The sequence below is a fragment of the Mobula hypostoma genome, chromosome 6 (assembly GCF_963921235.1).
Source record: "Mobula hypostoma chromosome 6, sMobHyp1.1, whole genome shotgun sequence".
NCBI classification, from domain to species: Eukaryota; Metazoa; Chordata; class Chondrichthyes; order Myliobatiformes; family Myliobatidae; genus Mobula; species Mobula hypostoma.
In genome coordinates this window covers 79667584-79684740 of record NC_086102.1, presented here as the reverse complement: position 1 = coordinate 79684740, position 17157 = coordinate 79667584, and the positions used below count along the sequence as shown (strand labels likewise).

Sequence of the window (17157 nt, the reverse complement as noted above, 5' to 3'; positions counted from 1 at the left end):
AATGTTCTTAAAATTAAACAATATATTTGTTGCATTACACACTAATGAAAACTCATAGTTAAACAGAAAGAAGCAGCTTGAGCAAGTCGGGAGGAACTCATTTCACATCCATATTTGAAAGACTCCATTTGGAACTACTTTAGGTTCTCCTTTATTTATTTTCAGAATCAGGCTATCATTGTCTCATATGACAAGTTTGTTGAGCTGATGGAGGTTAAGAAGAAATCAGCATATCTGTTTTGGAAAATATAGAGGAAACTCGTCTTTTAGTCCAAAACCTAAACACATTTGAAAACATAGGTTGAGAATCCTACTTAAATGATTAGGAAACTGAAGAAATATGTATCATCTGCAGTGGACATATTAAGCATAGACATGAATATCTATGATTTAAAATGTCAAATTTTCTTCCAATTAATATAACCTGATTAAAATCAGCTTTCTATCCTGGCATGAACCCTTTCACTCAGTTTTCCAATACTTACTGCACACAGGTGTGCCAGAGTAGCCACAGGAAAAGCTGGCCTCATTATAGGATCTCACCTTATATTTCAAATGTATTCTTGGTTGTAGGCAAAAAGTAAAGTTCTATGCTCACTTGTTGTAATTTGCCTTTAATTCTGGAACCAGTGAGAAAGGCTTGCTATCAGATGTAATTATTGTAGAGTATAAAGCTAGTGATGAGAAATACGAGCAGTAGGTATATGAAGCATATCCAATGCTTAAAATGTATGGGCTGAAACAATTTAACACTCACAGTATATCTATTTATTGATAAATAAAAAGGAAATAAAGTAAAACATTGAAAACAGATTGTTAAATATTGCTAATGAAGCACAATTAACAATATCTGATTTAGAAGAAAGAGAGCACACCAACCTACATTTGGGTCTGGATATAAACATAAATCATCCACAATCTGCTTATTCTTTGCACCTATAAGGGTTAATTATATGTTTTATGTTTTAATTACTGTATACGTTTTAAGTAGATCTGTTTTACTTACTGGAATGGTTGAGTTTGATAATGTGCTGTCAGAGCAGTGCTGCCAGGATAATCAAGGACACAACCCACCCAGCCAACACATTTTTCATCCTTCTTCCCTCCGGGAGAAGGCTCAGGAGCTTGAAGACTCGTACGGTCAGATTTGGGAACAGCTTCTTCCCAACTGTGATAAGACTGCTGAACAGATCCTGACCCTCTAAATATCCGGACCTGCCTCTCGGTTTTTTTGCACTACCTTACTTTCCATTTCTCTATTTTCTATTTATGATTTATAATTTAAATCTTTAATATTTACTACTTTTAATATTTTTAATATTTAATAATTGTAATCCAGGGAGCAGGAAGCACAGAATCAAATATCGCTGTGATGATTGTACATTCTAGTATCAATTGTTTGGCAACAATAAAGTATAAAGTGAAAAATGTTCTGAAAATAATCAAAACATTTCAGATTTTGTGCAATGAAAGAATACTTTGGTGGTGGAATCAACAGACTCATTAACAAATTATTTTACCCTATCAGTGCTAAATATTGAACATAACAATTTCATTCTACAATTTGATGTAGAACTAAAATGAATAAACTTTTACCTATATTACCTTTGTACTGACTGTCGCTAGAAGTTACGCACAGAGCTTCGGCTGTTGCTGTTGCATCTGGACTGCCATCTTGCAACCTCTTGGTCTTTTCTTCAACACTGTCCTTACTGTGCTTCTGTGCATCTGTTGATTCTGGTTGAATTATGTCTGCAGATGCAGCTTTGTTTTCATTAACTGAGTCAAAGTCAAGTTTTCTTTCCAATTTCTCTACAATTGCAGGTTTTGATGGTGCTGCAGATAGGGATTCTGGTATAGTGTTACTTGATGAAGGCACTCTTTCAGGTTTCTTCTGATTTCCCATTTCTTGTGCAAGTACCTCGTTCTGAAACTCCTTATTGGAATTGTTCAAGTCTTGATATATTTCTTGTATGGAGCTCTTCTTCACCAAATTTGCTTCACTGATATCTGTGCAGCTGTTGTAAACAGCCTGATAGCTTGCTGTTGCAGTTGATTGATCATCTCCAACCTCTTGGATCTGTGTACTCCCATTAGCTTTTAATGATTTTACCTCTGAAGGGAGCAAGGGTAAAGGGGTCACACTTTCTTCATTCAGATTATATTCTTGAAGTGCATGAGTACTTTCCACATCCAATAAGTTGATGTTTGCTTCTGGGGAAGGTGATTTTTGTGGCAGTAAACTGGAAAGTTCATTGCACTTATCTGTATTGTAACCTGGTGGTTCAGTTTTATATGGTGGCGTGACAGGCTCTGTACAAGTTGGTTCTGATATGCCAGGTTCTTCTTGGCATTCTTTCCGGGGTTGCCTGGTTTTACTAATAGAACGAAGCTGTACTGACTGTAGCACTGATGGGGTAATGGCAAGGGAAACAGATGGACTGTTGTTAGGCTGTTCAGCTGCCTCATTGCCTTTACTTAGATTTGAGATATGCAGTTGGTTTCTTTGAGCAGAAGGCTTGCTTTTAAACACATTCTGAAGAGCACTTAGGTCAAGATGTGTTGGAGGTATAATTGGTAATTCGAGGTCTTTCTTTGTAACATTAGCATCCCTTGCATAAGATGGTTGTAGCGAAGACCTCCTCTCTGGAACTTTTGGCTTTCTTTTTCCACTGTTTGGAGACAGGGGGCCAGGAAAGAGAGGTGTGGGTAAATTTGAGGTTGGTGTTCCTGACTGGCTAGAGTATCCACTTGATGGTGATGCCAAACCTGCCAGTTTGTCTGGAGAGGACAGCTTGAAATCATTATCAATGGAGGGAAGGGATGGAGTGGTGGCACGGGATTCTGACTGGGATGTTTGTGACTCTGAACCTTCTGGAGACTTTGTGCACTCAATCACAGTTGTGCCTGTTGCAGTACTGGAGTTTGATAACGATCTGTAAGGATCACTAGATTTTAAGTCATTCAAGAGCCAGAGGCCTGCATAATCTGATTGTGTGCCACTTTCATCTTTAAGTGATGGTGTTTCAGATGGGGTGAACTGAGGGTCTGATAACTCATTATCATTTGCATATGTGCTGCAACTATCCCAAGGAATATTCCTTTCATTAGGTAGCATGGGACATTTGAACCCGTCAGATGCAAGACTTAGGTCAAGCTGCAATGACTTCTGTGCATCTCTGTAAGATACAGTCCCATCCTGCCCATTGTTTGTCTTTGGTTCATTCTGATAGCTTTCACTTGTATGACTTTCATTTTTCCTCAAAGATGAACTGCGTTTTGGTGGGGCTGGTTTTGCCTTTGGTTTCTTGAGAGCAATGCTCTGGCCCCGAAACTTCTGCTTTCTTAGTTCTAAAGGATCCGGTAGAGGGAGCTCAACAAGTTCAGAAGCATGTTCTGTACTCTGGATTCCATCAGAGCCCGTGGATGCATAGTTAAAAATGTAGTTTCTAGTAGTTCTTAAACCACAGTCAAAGTGCATGGATGTATAATATCCTTCAGTATCCACAGAGAAATGTGAGCCTGAGTCGGTTTTGGAAGAAGGTGGCCTCTCAATAAAGCTGTCACATGTACCCACACTGGCAAAACTCGGGCACCCTAAGCTATTGGTCCTTGAATGCTTAGGGCTAAGATCTTGGTTGCAAGATGCATCATGGCAATGGTGTAAATAGTTCCACTCTGCATCACTTGCATTACTTGTATTGAGATCTTCAACAACTTCTGTCCCTGTGGAAGTAAAGGAGTTCGCCCTGTGACCTCTAACTTTGTCTCCTTGATATGTGTACTGCTCCAGAAGGAAACCTGGTGAATCATAATTGGTGTGGGCCGGTGTATTCAAGGATATTTCTGAATCACAGTGTGAAGAACTTGTCAGTGGTGGTGAGGATGCAGTGTGGATTGTCTCTGATGTCTGTGAAGGGCATGTTGAATTACTTCCACTCCAATTCCCACTGGATGATTGATGGTCTTCCTTTTGATCCATCTGACTGCTTAGGATAACTCCTGTACTAGAGAGGCTGTTGACCGGACTCCCAAAGGTATCTGAATTTGAAGAGATCTCACTGTTCCCCATGTCAGCCTCTGGCACAAAGTTGGACATTTTTGTCACCTGGACTTTGTGTTCTGTGCTTTGCTCTGGTTGCACAGTCACACCTATTGAATGATGTTTCTGCAGACTCCGGTTAAACAGACTGGCTTTGTCGTCTTCCTCTTCTGCCTTCTCTGGGGTCGGCAAGTATTTTTCAGCAGCACTAACGATGCTTTCAGCACTATTGTCCTGACTTAATTCATGAGGTAACAGTGAAACTCTGACACCGTCTCGAGAAAGGCTACGGGAACGGACGTGGTTGTCGATTGGTGAAAGGAACATTGAGGACGAATCGTCAGCCAGAGTTGTGATATTCCCATCCGAATGTGACAGGGAAGATGTGATGCCGCTGCCCCGCTGAGCTCGAATCCGCCTTACTGATGGCGCTGCGATAAGGATATCATCTGTCTGGCACTCTGAGTCCTTGGTCCCAGATCGGGCACTGGTAGAATTCACTCCATCACTGTGACAGTCTAATTTTGGGTTAACGTGAACAATCACATTCCTTTCTTTAGCAATTGAGGATTCATTGGAACCTGCTAATAAAAGGCAGAATCAGAAAATGTCCCATAAAAATGAATGTGAAGTTGCAGAACGTATGTAAAGGTCCTGAATTTCCTTAGGTCTGGAGGCTATTTGGCTGCCAGCGAGAGAAACTTGCAACAAAAGGTCTCTGTTCCATAGTCTATTCTGAACAAATTTTCTGAGAAGCTAGGCGTGGAAGAAATCCTACTGGCTTAGGAGGACATAGGTTCAAGTGAGTGAGGAAAGATTTAAAGACGCTATGAGGAGCAATTTTTTCCAGAAACATTAGTGAATACATGGAATGTGTTGCTTGAGGAGATGGTACAGGTAGGTTCAATTATAATGTTTGAGAGATATTTGGATAGGAACATAGATAGGAAAACTTTGGAGGGATGAGGACCAAATGCAGGCAAATGGGCTCAGCATAGATAGACATCTTGACTAGCAAGAAAAAGTTGGGCCAAAAAACCTGTTTCTATGCTGTACCAGTCTATGGACCTATGAACTAATTGAAATAACAGGAATAAGTCAAAACAATGGTCAGGTTAGAATATGGCTGTGTTTCAAAAATGTAATGAAGTTGGCTTTGTGGCATTGTGATAGTGTCTCCCTTTATAGCCAGAGAGTTATACGTCTCAACTTTAGAGATTTGAACACAAAATCTGGGGCTATTTCAGTCGAATACTTAGGGAATGCTCCAGTGTGCTGCATGTGTTGCCTTTCAAGTAACCTGTTCAACTGGGACTCTGTATGTCCTCTCAGCTATTTTGAAGAACAAGAATGGTCTTGTTCAATATTTACTTGTCATCTATATCACTACAGTATTACCTGATTTGCATGGATATGCTTGTTTGATTTTGCGCACATAACTTTCCATTGTTAAAAACGTAACAAGTAATTTAAGGGCTTTAGAACATCACGTGGTCATGTTATTGCAAGTCTATTACTGCAAATCTCTATTACTGGAAGTCTCCTTTATTGTGTGAGAACATCTGCTCTGATTTACAGAGTTCAATTGTGGATTAAAAAAAAAATCAGGTAATTATTGCAGGAAACATTTCTTATCAGACAGTATTGATGAGCTTTACAAGTTTTACCTATTTCTTGTACACGCCTGGGAATTCCACTGATGGTTTTTCGCCTTTTTAACTTCCGTCTTCGCTGCAGTGCTGATTGAGGATGAGCAAAGGAGTATCGGCCAATGACCTGTCTCTCAAAACCCACTCCTGTAATGGTGAATGCAAAACAAATTGGAATCTGTACAAACTTCCACAACCATTACTAGACTCCTTTAACACATTGGTGCCAAAAGTGGATAAATCATATTTAAAGATATATTTTAGGGAAGACCACGTGATATTACATGTTGCAAGGGAATAATAGTGAGGGCTAATAATAAGTAAATATGAATGCAGATTGTGCTAATGTAACAAGGAACCGCAGACAAAGCCTAAAAGTAGAGACATGAAATACAGCAGCAACAAGTTTCAGGAATTTCATTAAATATGTTATCTACTGTAGTATTCACCCATTATTGTAACAGAAAATTAGATTAGCTGCTAGACCTGTAAATAATCATTTTATTCTGTAATCAGGACCTTGGCTTAATTAATTGAGTCTTCCTGTAGCCACCATTCTGTTATCAAAGTATAGTTCTACTAATTTAAAAGCTGTACCAAATTTATGCTCAGGTAGATCAGCTTTAACTCATCTCCTTGTGCTAGTTATTTTGAACACCAGCACCATGTGGCCTTTCAGTTTGCACCTACAACTGATGTGGTCGCTAGATACCTCACTGGACCACAATTGATTATGAGGCTCCTATTTGAGTGAGTGCGTTTGAGATACTACCCTGTTAGGTCATGAAATTAATTGACTATGACCGCAAGCTGTGGTAAAAAGAGATCTTGGAGTGTGAGGAGTTTGATGTCAGAGAATGGGGAATTGGGATGCCTGAGTAATTGGAGGATAGGGTCCAGGTGGCAATGGGTTACAAAATGATTTGGGAAATCAGTTAATTAAAACATGGGCTTGGTGAACTAGAATTGCAGATACTGTAAGGCAGGATAAAGGAAGCCTGAGGAAACAGTGAAGTACTGTGGGAATGGGAAGGGTCCCTCATACAGACAGTAGCACACCGTGATCGTAACTTGATACAAAAATGGTAAAGATGGGTTACAATCCAGACAGCATATTATCTGAGCAAATTGTTTGGGGAAAGGACAAGGAAAAGGCAAATACGAAAAGGCCTTAGTGATAGTGACACTATTATTGGGCAATCACCACACAGCAGCAATTGCCAAAGAAGCTTAGAATCCCCGTTTTTGGGGTGAATGTGGGCATGTGCCCAAGTGGTTAAGGCATTCGACTAGCGATCTGAAGGTCGTGAGTTCGAGCCCCAGCCGAGGCAGCATGTTGTGTCATTGAGCAAGGCACTTAACCACACAGTGCGCTGCGATGACACTGGTGCCGAGCTGTATCGGCCCTTGCCCTTCCCTTGGACAATATCGGTGTCGTGGAGAGGGAAGACTTGCAGCATGGTCAACTGCCGGCCTTCCATACAACCTTGCCCAGGCCTGCGCCCTGGAGAGTGAAGCCTTTCCAGGCGCAGATCCATGGTCTCACAAGACTAACGGATGCCTTATTTATTGATAGCTAGTATAAGTCCAAAAGTACCTGCAGAACATGATGTAGATTGGGATGATTCGGCTGATGAGTTTGGGACTCAGAATAAAGATCCACAATCTCCACTGTATAGCAAGGAGACAGCGGGTGCCTCAGAACCAGCACCCCTCCGGGTTGTCCAGAAGACCATAGTGAATAGTGCTACACAGCCCGGCTGCAAGAACCCTTTACAGCTGATGTTGCAAAACCAGTTACCTGCTATCAAATGTAATGATGATAATGTTCTTTTTTGACAAAAGGTTTGAACAATTAAGGGAGGCTCATCATCCAACTTTTGATGATATACACACTGTTTTAAAGGTTAAAATACCCACGTCCGGTCCGCAGTGTCTGACCAAATCCAAAATAACAATTGGCTTAAAGGGAGAAGCAGATCCTCAGAGGTCTAACTGAGGTCCTGTACAGAGGCAGATAAGGACAGGTGAATTAGACTCAAATTACTTCAATTACACAAGAGCCAAAGGAGTCAATATTGACCAAAAATATCAGCATAGTGGCCTAATTGGGACAATGACAGCTTACAACTTCTGACAGATGGCATGGGTCCACATCAGACACGGATAATAAAGATGGGGCTACCCGCCGGCAACACATTTAATGAAATGCTTAACTAGGCAATGAGAGGGGCAAGACAGGAGAATGTACAGCCATAGTGGTGAGTGCAAGACAATGAGAAATGTTTTACGTGTGGAGGTAGGGGGCGGATGGCCCAGGATTGTAAGAACAGAGGTAAAAGCCAAGTTAAGTGCAGTAATTGTGGGAAGACGATATGCAGTAGTCATGACAATTATGTGGCTAGGCACCGCTCAAACACCATCTATAAATTTAGCGATGACAGAACTATTGTTGGCAGAATTTGAGATGGCGATGAGGAGGCGTACAGGAATGAGATAGATCAGCTGGCTTGAGTGGTGTTGCAGCAACAACCTCGCACCAACATCAGGAAGACCATGGAACTGTTTGTGGTCTTAAGAAAGGGGAAATCGAGGAAACACACACGAGTCCTCATCAAGGATCAGAAGTGGAAAGGATGAGAAGTTTCAAGTTCTTGGGTGGCAACATCTCTGAGATGCAATTACAGTACAAAGAAGGCAAGACAGCAGCTATATTTCATCAGGAGTTTGAGGAGACTTGGCATGTCACTAAAGACACTTGAAAATTTCTACAGATGTACCCTGGAGAGCATTCTAACTGGTTGCATCACCATCTAACATGGAAAGGCCACTGCATAGGATCAAAAAAAGCACTGGAACGTTGTAAACTCAGCTAACTTCATCATGGGTACTAGCCTCCCCAGCAATGAAGACACCTTCGGATGGAGATGCCTCTAAAAGGCGGAGTCCATCATTAAGGACTCCCATCACCTAGGACAAGCCCTCTTCTCAATGCTACCAAGGAGAGGTACAGGAGCCTGAAGAGACACAGTCAGCGTTTTAGAAACAGCTTCTTCCCCTCTGCAATCAGAAAAAGAAAATTAAATTAATTACATAGTGCAAAAAGAGAGGAATAATAAATAATAATGTACAGTATTTATTTATTATTCCTCTCTTTTTGCAGCAGGTAACAATACCCTCTCCCATTTTGGACTCTGCCCATAGTTTCCCAGTTGTCAGGAGAATGACTATGTTGTGAGATGTGTGCAAGACTACCTGACCCACCAAAGTAGTAGGTTCTGGTGCTCCAACAGCCCAAATTGCAGAGTTTATTGCAAGAATGCAGAAATGAGAGGAGTGTACTGTACTTTGCAGCAGTCCTCCACATTCTCTGACATGTTGACATTCAGATGTACCATCTAATGAGAGTGCATAATGTCAGAAAATACCATGAGGAAACATGGATGTTACTAAGCAATTCACTGGCCAATGCAGTTTCAATTATACAAGTCTAAGACAGGGGTGAACTCAATGCAAAGAAGGAATCATTGGACATGTGTAGAAGAGGCCTGCTACATATGATAACTGTTCCCCGTCCATTTTGCCTGTTAATAATGAAACCTTCCTGAAGCATACTTTGGTAAACACCATCTACTACTTCACTATATCAACAAGAGCATACTACAAGGGGCAGTCGCAATGCAATCTGACTGGTTATATTGTGACAATCAGTGATGTCTCAACCAAATGAATGATTACAGGGTAGAGCTTGGCTGTGCCAGCTGCATAAGGGTTGGTGGAGCTCACAGTTAATGGCAGTGACACAGACAAAGGATTGCACAAGTCTGGTCTGGCTGAAACATGACTCTAAACCAGGGGTTTCCAACCTTTTTTATGTCATGGACCCTCACCATTAACAAAGGGATCTGTGGACCCAGATTGGAACCCCTGCTCGAAACCAATCATTATGGTTGTGTTATAACTGCTACATTGAAACAGATAAAGAATAAAACCACTTGGCATCAACCTAGATATTGAGTATGGATTCAGCAAAAGTTGCTCCCAGCTCAGTCATCCTTGCAGAGTTCTCCTCAGGGGTGGCACAATGGCAATAAATCTTCTGCCTCATGGCCCCAGTCACCCAATTTAAATTCTGACCTCCAGTGCAGTCTGTGCCGAGTTTGAACAATTTCCTTGTAACTACCCAGGTTTCCTCCAGATGATCTGGTTTTCTCCCACATTCCAAACACATTGGGAATATGAGGAGAATAAAATGTGTCTAGGGTACGTTTAACGCAACTGAGTGTCATAGAGATACCGCATGAAAACAGACTCATTAGACCACTGAGCCTGCATTGACCATCAACCACCCATTTACACTAATCACACATTAACCCTTTTTTAAAATTCTCTCCACCTTCTCCTCAACTCAACCAATTATCTAAATACTAGAGGCATATCACAGTGGTTATTCAAACCACCAACCTGAGCATCCAGAAGAAACCCACTCAGCCATTGGGAGAACATATAAGGTCCACACAGACAGAACCCAGGCTTCGGATTGAATCCAGATCTCCTGTGCTGGCTGGCAGCAACTCTATTAGCGACACCACTCTGAAAGCCCTCTGAGGGTCGGCAGGGACTCAGTGGCCTGAAATACCCGCTTCTGTGCTTGTATGACCCTCTGTCTCCATCTAGGGCTGGATAATAACCTTACATAGTCATTCTCACAGAGTCATACTGTATTGATCATGCGTTGTGTTCCATCATCATAATCTGCCCAATAGAGGGGTCTGCACAGGCAGAAGGTACTGTATAGCCATAGATGTCCTCAACCCTGACTCCAGATTCCATGATTTCCGGTTAAATATGAACAAAGAAATGTTCTCCTATCTTCTGCAACCAACGATGCTCTTAAAATGCACTGAAAGAAGCAAGGACACAGGATATAGTCTGGGTGAAGTACATCAAAGTCCACTACCAAGCACCACTGACTGAATGGACTTCATACCAGAGGACCTGGCTGTCAGACTGAGTCTGTGGCAGTCAATGAGTGATGGATAAACATATTTGACCTCATCCTCACAAATCTACCCACCTCAGATGCAACTGTCCATGATAGCATTGCTCAAAATGACCACTGCGTGGGGACAATATTCTGCCTTCACACCAAGGACCTTTCCATTGTGTTGTGTGACATGACAAATCTTCCTTATTGCAGTAGACACAAAACAGCTCAGAACAGGGCATCCATAAGAAGCTGGAACCATCAACAAAAGCAGCACAAATGTACAGTACATCATAGACTATAATCTCACTACCGTGGATACTTCTTAAGCCATCATTAATATCAAAACAAGGAATCAACCCTAGATCAATGAAGCACACAGAGCAGCATGCTTGCAGCTGTTCCATGTGTATCAAATCATAAAATGCCAACCTGATGAAGCTGCTAAATGGCAAAAACAAAACACGATAGATATCCCATTTGCAATGGATCAGATTAAAGTTTAGCATTATTGATGCATCTAGGCTTGAGTGATAATAAACGATTAAGCAGCAAAGGGGACGAACAGCTTCCAAGAACATTTCCATTCTCAACAATAGCAGAGGCCAGCATGTCAAAATCAAAGACATACCACAATGGCATTTAGAACTTCCAAGTGCATGATCTTCTGAGATTCCATACATCATTGTAATAAGTTCTCACACAATTTGACAGACTCAACAACTGTCAGAGAGCATTAGGTTCAACTAAGACTTTGGGATCAGATAACTTCTAATTTGATTCATTGAAGACCCATGCTTCAAAATTAGCCTCAGTTTTAGCCATGCTGTTCCAGGTAACTGGCATCTAACTGACAATATAGAAAATTATCTGGGTATGTCTTGTTCAGACAAAGCAGGGCAAATCCAAAACAACTGACTACTACTCAACCGATCTACCCTCTATCGTCAGCAAAATAAGTGAAGTTGTCATCAGCAGCACTTTAAAATGGCTCTTACTTACCAATAACTTGCTCACTGCTATCATTTTGGGTTTTGTAGCACACTTATGATGCAGAAGGAAGCTATTTGACTCATTGAGTCAATAACGGTTCTCATGAGAGCAATGACACTTGTCTAGCTCCCCTTCATCTTGTTCCCATTTAGCCTTGCAACGTATTCTTCCCCGTGGGCTCATCAGCATCCAACCGGATTGCTTTAGCAACTTAGCTACACAGAGGACAATTTACAGTAGATGATTGCTGTAAAGTGGAATGGAGCTAGAAACCACGTAGTCATGGGGAGAATATGCAAATCCCTCACAGGCAGCGAGAAATCAGGATCAAATCCTAGAGCTGCAAAGGCTACTTAGCTCCAGAACACAAAACATCCTTGATCTAAACATGGACCAAAGAGCTTAATCCCAGAGTTGAGGTGAGAGGTACTGCCACTAACAATGGGGCACCACTGGCATTGATTCTTGGTTAAACTGAAGTCTAGTCAAGAAGAAGATCTTCTGTGGTTGGATATCTACCTTGTACAATGGACATCTAATGAAGGGCCTCTTTTATAGACATTTCCTGACCTGCTGAGTGTTCCAGCACTTTTTTTTTTGTTTTTATTCTTGTATACTGGAAGACGGTTATAGATGTTGGAGGTCATTCCCCAGGAGGTTCTTGTTGATTATCAAGGCAGTGTTCTAGGCCCAAACATGTTCGGCTACTTCATTGTGACCTTCCTAGCATGAGAAGGTCAGAAATGGGGATGTTTGCTAATGATTGCACTGTGTTTAATTCCATTCGCAGCTCCTTGAAACATGAAGTCGTACATGCCTGTATGAAGTAAGACCTGGATGACGTTCAGGCACGGGCTAATAAATGGCATAACAAAAGGTGGGGAGAGTAGGTTATGGGGGGGGGGGGGGAACTGTGGAGGAATGGAACTGGTCTGTGAACTGGCACAGACCTGATAGGTCAAGATTGTGTTGTTTTTAATGTTATAAGGAAAGAAGAAAACTGCAAAAACAATGGCCATCTTCAACAAGAGAGAATCTACACACTTATTCACGACATTGCCCACCATCAACATCTTAGAGGTCACTATTGACTAGATGCTCAAAGGGACTAGCCATATAAATATAGTGGCTATAAAAACAAAGTCAGACACTGGGAGTTCTGTTGTGAGTGATTCACCTGACCAGTTTATTGCTGTACAATGTAAAAGGAACAAATCAGTTAGGACTGTGCAGAATTACTCTCAACTTGTCTGGATTCAAAGTATATTTATTATCAAACTATGTATACAGAACACAATTCTGGGATTCATCCTCCCCCAGGCAGACAGAAAACAAAGAAACAGCATGGAACCCCTTCAGGAAAACATCAAATACCCAACGTGCGAATAAAAAGAACAAATTGCACAAGAAGTGAGTGAACGCAAAGAGTATCAAACGTGAAACCAGGAGTTCAGCTCAGCACTGCGCCCCTAGCCAATGCAGTCCGCAGGGCATTCCTTCACTGAAGTGCCCTAATCCGCATTGATCGCCCTGAGTAAACTGCTCAAAACCAGCAAGGAAAAAGAGTAAACAGAATCCAGGGACACATGCAACATGAACCTCAAAGTCTCCCAAATCAAGTCCACAGCTTTAACGATCAATCCTGGCAACGTGAATCCCAAGACCCCTGCACTTTCGTCTAACAGCAGCTAGCAAGAGGGAGAGGAAGACCATTCAAGCACAGGCAGACAGAACCGAACACCTGCCCATGCTCCACTCTTGTCCTTATACTTCAGCCTTGCTCAATGCCTCAATCAGAGAGAAGCAATGGAATCGATCATGGGCTCGAGTCCCGTCTCCAGGCTGCACACTCCGCTCCAAAGTTCACCAAACTCCCTCAGAGACAGCAAAGCGCCCGATCGCACAATTACCTCCAAAACACACATACAAAATGTAAATCACAAGCTCCAATTGCACACAGCTTAGTAGTAGATTCATATTTGAAAGAAGAAGTAGATTTATGAGCTGTCTGCAGGACGTTGCTGTTGGTATCTTGAAAGTATTCCTGAAATTGATCCCAATCCTGAACCCTAATCCTACTTTAAACATTCATTCTATTCACCAACACAAAAGATTTTGCAGATGCTGGAAACCCAGAGCAACGCTCAAGATGCTGGAGGAACTCAGAAGTGAATAAACAGTTGACGTTTCGGACCCAGATCCTTTTTCAGGTCTGGAAAGGAAGGAGGAAAACGCCAGAATAAAAAAGGTGGGGGGAGGAAAAGGAGATGATAGGTGAAGCCAGGGGGGTGGAAAAGGTAAGGGGGCCGGAGATGAAGGGATCTGAACAAGATGGCGACGAAGACAAGTTCTCAGGAAGGATATGTGGCTGTGGTAACGAGTCTGGGTGAGAACATGATGACGATTCTGAGGGTAGCAAAGATTATAGAGGGAGAACAGTGAGAGAGGGTCTCACTGAACTGCTGTCGAAGAGAAGATTTAAATTTCTTCAGGGTAGGCGTCCCTCAAAGAGAATTTGCAGTGGAACAGTGTTGCATTCTATTCGCTGTCATCGCACTGTGGTTGCAGTGTGAGCTATCTACAAAGTACACTGTGTTTACTCACCTAGGCTATGCCAACAGTGCCCAATAAACTTGTATCCTTTACCACTAGTAAGCACAAAGGAAAAAGATGCATGGGAACGCTAGCACCTGCAATTTACCATCAAGCTGACCATAACTTGACTTGGAAATACAGGGGATTCCGGTTAATTGGCCTATTGGTTAATTGTTAGTCACTTATTTTGGACAACTCTTAAAGAACAAAAACTAATCAAGAAAAGTGCTGGGATTTCCTTTGTTTATTTGGGATACTTTTCCACTTAGTTGGAAGGCTGTTGCTGAACCCAGTTTCTAACTAGAGCCAGTCACGTGTTTGAGTCGGTGTGGGCCATTAGGCACCACACCATGCTTCGAGTGAATAGCTTTTAAATAGCATCAGTTGCGTGTGCTTTTGTTATGTTACCCATCTGGGCCAATAGACGCCTATTCAAAAAGCAGTGATTTTAGGTAATTTTGCTTTTTATTTTGACTTCAAAAAATTTCACATCCTTGCCAAGATGCCATGAAAAGTTCTGATATGAGCTGAAAAATTACCCTAGGTGTCTGTGCTGGTTTTGTTCATTTACAGTCAATCAAAAGAACATGGCAGGTACACCAGATGAATTCCTCTGTTGATAACTATTATGAACTAATACAGTTTTATAGTACAGTAGTAGTATTGGTAGTGTTCTAATTTGTTCTGTGTATCACTTAAATACATAATTTGTTACTCAGTTAAATGATAGTTTGTCTTTTTTATACCTTTTTGACTATTTCTATGAAACTTTAGATAGTGTAGCAGCTGCTTAATTTGGCTAAAATATACTGGTCCCAAAGTGTCCCAATTAACTGGCATCCACTGGGCCTAAATTCTAGGACTCCCACATGACAGCGCTGTGGGAATGCCACCACCAGAAGAACTGCAGCAGTTCATTGTAGTGGGTGACCACCTTTACGTGGACAATAGGAACATGTAACATATGCTGGCCATTTCAGCACTCAGATTTGAAAAAATGAATAATGAATGAAAATAGAGGACAATAGTAATGAAATTACTTTATATCTCAGGTTATAGGCAACAACTAACTTAGAAAGTTGAGTAGAACGTTCTGAGAAATTGATTATTTGTTTTAGCATGGACATACACCGTATTGTCTAATTTGAACTGTTGAGAATTAGAGGAGGACAAAATTAATAGACCATCACTAAAATTTCAGCAATGACTAATTTTCAAAGCAGCTTAATTCATTCATACAATTATATAGTTTCTAAGATGGATTTCACATCCATTTAGGGACACGTGTACAGATGGTCTCTAAACTTTCTAGATTTGTAAAGTACTTGTGATCCCTAATTTATGGCTGCCCAAATAAAGAAACCCAAAATAGCCCAGCTGGTGAATGCATCTGGGAGGGGCTATGTTGTTCAAACCACGGTAAATTCCTCAGTAGGAGAGGGGCACAAAGACCATTTGCAGAAACCATGTATTAGAAAGCGATAAAATCATCAAGCTATATGCATAACTTAACTTTGATTTGGAAGGACCCTACACCAGCAATCTTAACATAATTAATGACTATTGCACAGTGCTTCTGCTTGCTCCCAATTCTTTGTCATTAACTCTAACATAAAAACACATGACTGGTAAGAAGAGAAAAACTCTCAGTCACAATCCAACACATCTATCCACAAAACAATGAGAGTATAAATGAAAACGAGTGCTGGGTACAATGATGAAATAGTCTACAAGCACTCAGTGCCTTGGTCCACATCATGTGGAGTTGTCAGCCAAATGAGAAACTGGAAGAGATGAGTGTGGACTGCAACTTGGAGTCAATGCTCAAAAAATGAGAGTAACATTAGAGGACAGAATGTTTCAATGTTTGGTTAAGAATAATTTAACACTTATAGATACAACCTAAGAAGGAAAGACATCCTCTGTTTCCAAAGTGCGTCAAAGGGGTAGGAATATAATTCAGGCTGGGAACTATTAATCTTGTGAAGAACTAAGACTATTCACTGATCCACAAAGAAGGACAGTTTACAGGACCTTGTGAAAGGAAGGAACCCAATCACACAGGAGGAAGTCATCTGGAAGGCCTGATAATATGGTACAGCAAAATAATGTTTTCATTGCACTTCTACACCTCTGCTTTTGGTCACCAATGAGTAAAAATGATAGTTTATTCAACAAACTACTCTTCTGAGTGGTCAGTGCTGTTCTGGAAATTAGGGGATCACTGGAGCATGGAAAATTTCACTGTCATCCATTGCATACTGCAAATGGCAGCTGAAATCCTGCTAGTTAAACAGAGCATTATATGGCTGTTAAAGGCATCTCCATGGCACCTGAACTTGGAATATCATTCCAAACACACAGTAGGTGCTAGATAAAGTAATCACATTCACAATGATCTAATTAGATTGTTCATTAATTATAAATGTGGAATGGATTTCTTCTTATAAAATCAGGAAGAGATACTGTATAACTGGTGTGAAGCAAATGTTTCAATTCTGCCACATGGTATTGTGTGCTGATATACTTCATTTATGACAGCCAGAAAATTCCGCTGAGCATGCCAATTTTGAAAGTCCACAAAAGAGTGTCAATTCGTCGCGCAGCCCCAATGATCGCAGACTATTGTCAGTAAATACAAATAGGGGTACTTTCTAACTTCATGTTAGGCAGCAACTTTCCCAAACCTCTTTTGAAGCTATTCAATCACTATTTTCAAAGCGATGTTGACCTATTCATTCTAAACATACTAATGCCACTGCTGAGACGATATATGAAGGAATTTCAGGAGATCATTTTGAGTTTTGGAAGGAAAACAATGAATAGTTTAAACACCAGATGGAAACAGCACAAAATGTTTTTCAGATTGGAAATTTGGCTTTAAGTTAGCA

The 17157-nt window shown here is 41.1% G+C and overlaps 1 protein-coding gene across 7 annotated transcripts in view; it reads right to left on the bottom strand.

Moving 5' to 3' along the window:
* The window catches only part of LOC134348131 (actin remodeling regulator NHS-like), a 469821-nt gene that overhangs the window by 12293 nt on the left and 440371 nt on the right, over nucleotides 1–17157 (bottom strand). For 6 of the 7 annotated variants that reach the window (XM_063051051.1, XM_063051053.1, XM_063051057.1 and 3 more), the window contains 2 exons: nucleotides 5710–5838; nucleotides 1606–4626 (listed from right to left, as the gene is read on the bottom strand). In XM_063051051.1, the coding sequence (XP_062907121.1) occupies nucleotides 1606–4626; nucleotides 5710–5838 (3150 nt within the window). The remainder of the gene's footprint in view (nucleotides 1–1605; nucleotides 4627–5709; nucleotides 5839–17157) is intronic. The other variant, XM_063051052.1, reaches the window with a different exon arrangement.